The 7,509-nt window shown below is 39.5% G+C and overlaps 1 protein-coding gene across 1 annotated transcript; it reads left to right on the top strand.

Annotated features, from left to right (window-relative positions):
- Positions 1–4,215: 4,215 nt before the first annotated feature.
- On the top strand, positions 4,216–5,716 carry LOC127809165 (protein SLOW GREEN 1, chloroplastic). The gene has a single exon (XM_052347897.1). It carries the CDS (start codon positions 4,398–4,400, stop codon positions 5,433–5,435), a length of 1,038 nt encoding a protein of 345 aa, XP_052203857.1. The 5' UTR covers positions 4,216–4,397; the 3' UTR covers positions 5,436–5,716.
- Positions 5,717–7,509: the final 1,793 nt, after the last annotated feature.

Genomic DNA, 7,509 nt, shown 5'->3' on the forward strand with positions numbered 1-7,509 from the left:
TAAATGACAGGAATTAAAATAGAAGAAACTAACCGGCCATGCAATTCTCAAAGAGAGAATTATAAGGAAATAACTAAACTTTTATTCAAGAATAATAATCACACTTACAAATGCAATCAAGTGAGCTATTTATAGGCCACAAGATGCAATACAAACCACACAATTTCAATTATTCAATTAGACATAATTATATTTAATGGGCACTCACACACTTAAAGTTAAATGGATTTTAGCTATAATACACACCTAATATTAAATGGATTTTAGCTAAAATACATACCTAATAAAGTACTCATAAAGTTAAATGGATTTTAGCTATAATATCCACCTAATAGTTAAATGGATTTTAGCTAAAAAACACACCTAATAAAGCTCTCACATAAAAAATAAAATTTCTATAAATTGATTTTTAATCTTCATTAGGATTAAAAATAATCCTTGAGCCTTCTCCAAATAATATCTTTCATGGGTTGCTCAAATTGGGCCTTAATTCTTCATGGGCTTGAATTCTTCATGGATTTTAATTTTTCATGGGCTTGAATTCTTCATGGATTTGATTTCTTCATGGACTTGAATTCTTCATGGATTTGATTTCTTTATGGCTAAAAATAAAAAAAATAATTTAATATTATTAATAAATTATATATTATATATATGTATTACACATAGCACACATATATATTAGATTATATTATATATATATAGTACATGCATGTATATAATGATGTATATGTATTATATATAATTTTATATATTATTATTATTTACTTTAGAACTTCATTTCATTTATCTTTCAATTTAAACTTGCATATAACCATAAAATATATATTAATATCTAATTTAAACCATATTTAAGATCGAAAGAAGGGTATAATTATAACAAATTTTTTACAAAATTAACCACTAATCATAGCTTGAATGGAATTGTGCTTGTAACCTTTAAGGTTTTTGTTTTAGTTTGAGTTTTGTGGGGAATATAAGATGTATGTTTGCATGTGGCTGGTTATTGATCATTTCATGATCCGTAACACTCTTTTCTAGGTTGCCCCAGGGATATGATAGCTTGGGGGAGGGGGTGTTACATTAGCCTAGCCATAACCTATTCACTTCTCATGTCCTCGTCAAAAAGAAATATGGTTCATGGCAATTCTACGTTGACTATCGCCAACTGAATGTCATAACCATTAAAGGACAAGTTTCGTATACCTATAATTGAAGACCTTTTAGATGAGCTTAAACATATTGCCATTTTTTCCAAGCTAGACCTTTGGATTAGAGGATATTCACAAAATAGCCTTCCAGACACACCAATGGTACTATGAATTTAATGTTATGCCCTTTGGGTTAACAAATGCCTCAACAACTTTCCAATCTTTGATGAACCAAATCTTTGATCCATTTCTATGAAAATTCATCTTAGTTTTCTTTGATGACATCCTGATTTATAGCCTAACCTTTGCCAAACATCTCAGCCATCCTAGATATGCATTCGAGGTTCTTAAGCTCAATTAGTTGTATGTGAAGAAGTCGAAGTTTTCCTTTGCTCAAAGGCAGGTTGAGTACTTGGGACACATCATCTCAACTTGAAGAGTGAGTATTGATTTGAAAAAAGTGGTGCCATGTTGGATTGGCCTAGGCCTGCCAATGTGAAGGCTATGCATGGGCTCCTAGGGTTAATAGGGTACTATCGACGTTTTGTGCAGAACTATGGAGTTATTAGCAAGCCATTGACCGAACTGTTGAAGAGAGATAACTTCCAATGGAACCCACAAGCAGATGAAGCATTTGAGAAGTTGAAGAAGGTGATGAGTGAGGCCCATGTTCCGGTTCTGCCTAATTTTAGCTAGCCTTTTGAGTTGGAAACTAATGTGGGTAATATGGGAGTTGGTACTATTCTTATGCAATGGGGTTAACCTATAGCTTACCTCAACCAAACCTTAGTTCCCAAGGACATGGGAATAAGCATCTATGATAAGGAATTGTTGGCAATATTGATAGTTGTTGAGAAATGACATCATTATTTGAAGAGTGAGACTTTTGTGATATGTACTGATCATAAGAATTTGAAATTTCTCTTACAGCAAAAACTACAATCTCAATTGCAAAGGAGATGAACGAGTAAGTTGATTGGATTGGACTACACAATTCAATATAGGCGGGGAAAGGAAAATGCATTCGTGGATGCTTTGTCCCGGTGCTTTGATGAAGGGATGGTTGCAACCATTACCATAATAGTTTCGAACTGGATGCAGGAGATGGTAACAAGCTATTCCTTGGTTGTGAGAACTAAAGAGCTGCTGGAACAACTACTTTTTGGTACAACTTATACTACCATAGCTCCATCAAAATGTCCTCGTTTCAGGCCCTATATGGCTACAAGCCTCCCCACCTTCCTGTTACTCTACAACCCACATATATGGCTGCCATTGATGATTACTTACAGCAGCAACATGAAGCATTACAGGTACTGCGAAAGGAGTTGGCCATTGCCCAGCACAGGATGAAACAATTGTTGATCGTAGGCATAGTAAATGGGAGTTTTCCATGAGGGATATGATTTACTTGAAGCTGAGACACTCCCACCAATGAGCTCTTACTCACAACCAAGTATCTAAACTTAGTCCTAAATTCTTTAGCCATTTTCTAGTCGTGGAAAAATTTGGGATTGTTGCTTATAAGCTATAGCTGCCGACCACTTCCCACATACACCATGTCTTCCATGTCTCCCTGCTCAAGAAGTTAGTGGGAGCTCAATTGGTTTCCTTTACTTGATTTTATTTCAAATACTAGAGATGGCAAAATGGGCCGCGGCCTGGGACCGGGCTAGGGCCAGCATTTTGCTGGCCCATTTAAGGCCGGGCCGATTTGGCCCGGCCCGCTTGGCCCGCTAATCAGCCACAAACCATCCCCCCCTCAGCCTCGCCTCTCGCCCTCGCCCTCACCCTCTGCCTCGCCCTCGCCCTCACCTCGCCCCTCCCCCGCGCCCCTCGCTCTCGCTCTCTGTCTCGCCCTCGCCCTCGCTCGCCCTCGCCCTCGCTCTCGCCCTCTGTCTCGCTCTCACCCTCTATCTCTCTCTCACCCTCTATCTCGCCCTCGCCCGTGCCCCTCGCTCTCGCCCTCGCCCCTCAGTCGCCTGCGCCCCTCGTTCTCAGTCTCGCCCCTCGCCCTCTCTCGCTCACGTCGCCTGTCTTTGGGCCAAAAATGGTATCAAAAAAAAAAAAAAAAAAATTGGGCGGGCCCATTTGGCCCGCAGGCCCGTGTAGGGCCGGGCTAGGGCCAGCAATCTGCTGGCCCGTTTTTAAGCGGGCCGATTTGGCCCTGCCCGCTTGGCCCACGGGCCACTTGGTGGCGGGCTGGGCCGGCCCGGCCCGTTTGCCATCTCTATCGAATACTCTTTCGTTGGAACTTGCTTTGATTTTGGATATGAGGGTGATCTATAAGCGAGGGGTTGCTATTACTTAGGTGCTAGTACAATGGGCTCATCTCCATTTCGACAACACCATGTGAGAATATCTTCTTAATCTGCTATAGCAATTTTTTCAAGTGTCCAGACTCTTTTCCTTTTCTTGAGGACAAGAAAGTTTTCAGGGGGTATTTGTCAGGACTCTATGATAATATCAAGGATATTTTTGTCTTTTCATGCTGTAATTAGAATTGGTAGCATGAGCAATTACACTTAAACTTCTATTGGAAGTTGTAACCACCTGAAGTTGGCACCAAGGAGAAGCTATAAAAGGCTTCTCAATTGAATAAGATACTTATGAAATTTATAAAAAACAAATTTGATTCCCTATCTCAATTTTTCTTCCTCTGATCTTTGTCTTACCTTATGTTATTTTCTTCCTCCCTATTTCCTTCTCTCTCTCAACCTTAATTCACTTACTCATGAGAAGAATTTCATTGTCAGACTAGAGATCCTAATAATTTATTTTTTCATAATAGAAAAAAAACGTTTTGATGAATCATATAAAAGAAAGAAGAAAGAAAAAATAAAAAATATTTTTCATCCTTTATAAAACTTTAAGAGTTAATTTCTCATAATAAAAAGCCTTCAAGAGTTGAGGAGATTTATGCTTTGTTTTTTTTTTATAATTATAACAGAGTATTTTAGCCTTTTTCATGATCATACCTCTAAAATGCTTAAATGTAATTTAGCTTACTTAAAAATTAAAAAGCTGATTAATGTAGCTGTTGCCCACGCAATACCAGTACCCCAGCCCCTCAAAAACCCTAAAAACCATTTCCTCTTTCTACCTACCCGCCCAACCCAATTCACCACACCACCAAACTCCAAAACCTTTCTTCCCCATCAAAATCTCCACCAGAAGCAGCCCCGAGAGAGAGAGAGAGAGAGAGAGAGAGAGAGAGAAAGCTCTAGAAAGTTCTCTACATCCGAAATGGACTCGGCCCTTGCTATAGGATTAGGATCATCATCTGTCTTCCACCTCAAGACCCCTCCATTTTCCATCGCCGGCGCCGCTTTCAAGCCATCCCTAAAACCACCGTCATATTTCTCTATCTCAAGAAACCCCTCCTTCAATCCTCCATTTGGGTCATCTATCAAAGTCAAGGCCTTTTCTGGCTACATGCCCGGAAATGGCGGTTCCTCGGAGAAGGCTCAAAACCCATTTATCCAGAAGCTCAAAACGGCCGCCGCCGCCACCGCCTTTGTCCTGGCCGCCTCTGCCGCAGCCGGAAAGTTCGGAACTTTGCCGGCCAGGGCCGAGGCTGCCACGGCTGTAACGGAAGAAACGGTTACAGTGGAAGAAGAGGAGAAATTGAGGGATTCGTCTTCTTCGCCGTTGTCTCAGTTTCTGGAGTTGAATTCGGAGGCGGTAGAGGCCTTGAAATCGCTGTTGCAGCAGAAGCTCGAGGCCGGGGAGGACGAAGAAGCATTGGAAGTGTTGAAAAAGCTGGTGGCGGCCCAACCAGAGGAAACGGATTGGAAGTTCCTGATGGCGAGATTGTTGAACGAAATGGGGAAACCCAAAGAAGCCAAGGAAGTTTTCGAGGAGATTTTAAAGCTCAATCCACTGTCGTTTGAGGCATTGTTTGAGAATGCATTGTTGATGGACCGGTGTGGAGAGGAAAATGCAGTGATCACAAGGTTGGAAGAAGCATTGAGGATTGCAGAGGACGATAAAAAGGCGAAGGAGGCAAGGGATGTGAGGTTGATAATGGCACAGATACAATTCTTGCAGAAGAATGTGGATGAAGCCTTGAGGAGCTATGAGGAGCTTGCAAGGGAGGATCCCAATGATTTTAGACCTTATTTTTGCAAAGGGATGATATATAGCTTGCTTGATAGGAACAAGGAGGCTAAGGAGGAGTTTGCCAAGTACCGGGAGCTTTCACCAAAGAAGTTCGAGGTGGAGGGGTACTTGAGGACACCATTGTCAAGGATGAAGCTTTTTGGTACAAATGAGGATAATTGAATAGGTGCAAGTCAAGTTGAGTGCAAGGTTGATTTGTGTAGCCAGAGCTATTAGAAATAATTGTCCAAGAAATGGGTATATTTCTCTCTTGTAAGAGTACAAATATAGGCCATTCTTGGGAATAGCCCAAATATCTGATGAATATGGTTGTTAGTTTGTTGAGTTTTGTTTTAATCTATACAAGAATGTTGAACCATCAAAGACAAAGAAGATACATGAATAACGAATGAACTCTTATTCAAAGTGAATTTGAAGGGTATATGGGAAATAATTTTCCAGGACATGGGTATCATTTATCTCCTGCAATATAGGTTGCACTCTTGTTTCTTTTGAATTTGGTAGTCGTGACTTGATAGGTTTTGTTTCTTCAATCTAGAACACTGAATTGTTGAATTGCCATATATCTGAATGCATTCTTCAAGTAATTCTGCTGGTGTGGTTTTACTACTGTAGACTATGGCTCTGATCTACTGGTTACCCTGTCATTGCTTCTCCAGCGAGCTTTTGCTCTACTATGGGGAGGGGTTTTCTTGGAGAGAGGTGAGTTTGGGTAGCCTCCAGTTTTTTGTTGGAGCAGTTGTATCAATTCCGTGCTTATGTCTCCATTCATCTCGATTATGTTCAGGTGTTATTTGTTATTTTTTCTATGGATTTGTACTTTCAATTTTTTGTTCCTTGCCCTGAAATACCATTTCTTGCGTGCTGTTTTCATTTATATTTTACCTTTACTGGAGTCTGAAACTATGAAGGATGCATCTTATGGATGTGATTCTGATACTTGACTAGTAGCCAAGTATGCATCAAGGCAGTTATTGAGAGTTGTAGTGATGGAGATAAGGAGTTCTGTTAGTTTAGGATTTTATTTATTTAAGAACTTTGGAAGAAACAGTAAGGTTGCTCCTTACCTGCCAGGGACGGATTCAAGTTGTTGAAATAGCCTGCTTGAATCAAGAGGAGGAGGGGGGGGGGGAGGTTGAGTACAAACATGACTCTCCCTTGACATGCACTATGCGGGAAACTTCATGTAATAGGGATGCCCTTTTAGTCACTTCAGAATACTAGGGCTCTTTGATTTTCTTGTAATGTATTTTAGTTGTATTTAGGGTTTTTTTTAAATAGATTATGTAGTAAAACCTTAGTGGTATGGACAGCTACAAGAGATCGGCTAAGCTCACTTTTTTTTTTATTCTATACAGAGGTAATTGCGGGAAGTTGTGCATTGAATTTTGATTATGAGCTTCTTTGTTGGAGAAGCCGTTGATCTTCTTAAGGTCTAGAAGCCTCTCTTAACATTTCCTGTATTTATCTCGTGTATCCATCTGTAGGTTCAGGTTCGAGGAAGTGGCAAAGAAGTTCACTGAGAGCAGTGTTGAAGTTTATAATTATAGAACATTAGTTTGGTGTGGAGAGTTTATGGCTTTTATACTAGGGTTTCAGTTGAATCCAAATCAAAGAAACACTGGGCTTGTCTTTAGTTCTCACTACAGGCAAGACAATGAGTCAGTTAAACGACCGTACTTTATTTGAAGGAAATCCATAAATTTCTGAACAAGCTTCAAGTTTTCCCTTTATGCTTTGGTGGTGGTCGTAAATGGTCACTCTTTTGGATCATTGAACGAGGAAAAGGAGAGATTTTTAATGCAATCGGTTACCGACCTACCATGTCATTATCAAAAAGTTAAAATAATAAAACAATGCACCTATGACCTAACCTTAATTCAGTTGAAATGGGGTTGGCTACATGATTTTCTCAGTTTGGGTTGTGAAAACAGTTTCTTTGCCAGACAAGAGTAAGATTGGTATGAAAAATGACTCCCAGCCATTGCAATGCTGGGAGTTGCGTTCACTGAAAATGCCCCTTTAATCATCTCTTTCTCTCTGGAATTTAGCTTGTAAGGGTGGAATTTCGGTGGAAAGAAAATAAATTCTAGATAATTGAATTGGAGGGAAAATGAATTCTTAAAAATTAAAAATTTAAGTTGTTTGATTAATCTAATTTTCTACCTGAAAAATGATGTTATTTTTTATCTTTTGGTATTTGATTGGTAATATTTTTTATATAATTTAGTTATTT

The sequence above is a fragment of the Diospyros lotus genome, chromosome 9 (assembly GCF_014633365.1).
Source record: "Diospyros lotus cultivar Yz01 chromosome 9, ASM1463336v1, whole genome shotgun sequence".
Lineage (NCBI taxonomy): Eukaryota > Viridiplantae > Streptophyta > Magnoliopsida > Ericales > Ebenaceae > Diospyros > Diospyros lotus.

Bases quoted from the DNA above. Each gene is read 5' to 3' on its own strand.
- LOC127809165 (XM_052347897.1), top strand. From the start codon at position 4,398: ATGGACTCGGCCCTTGCTATAGGATTAGGATCATCATCTGTCTTCCAC.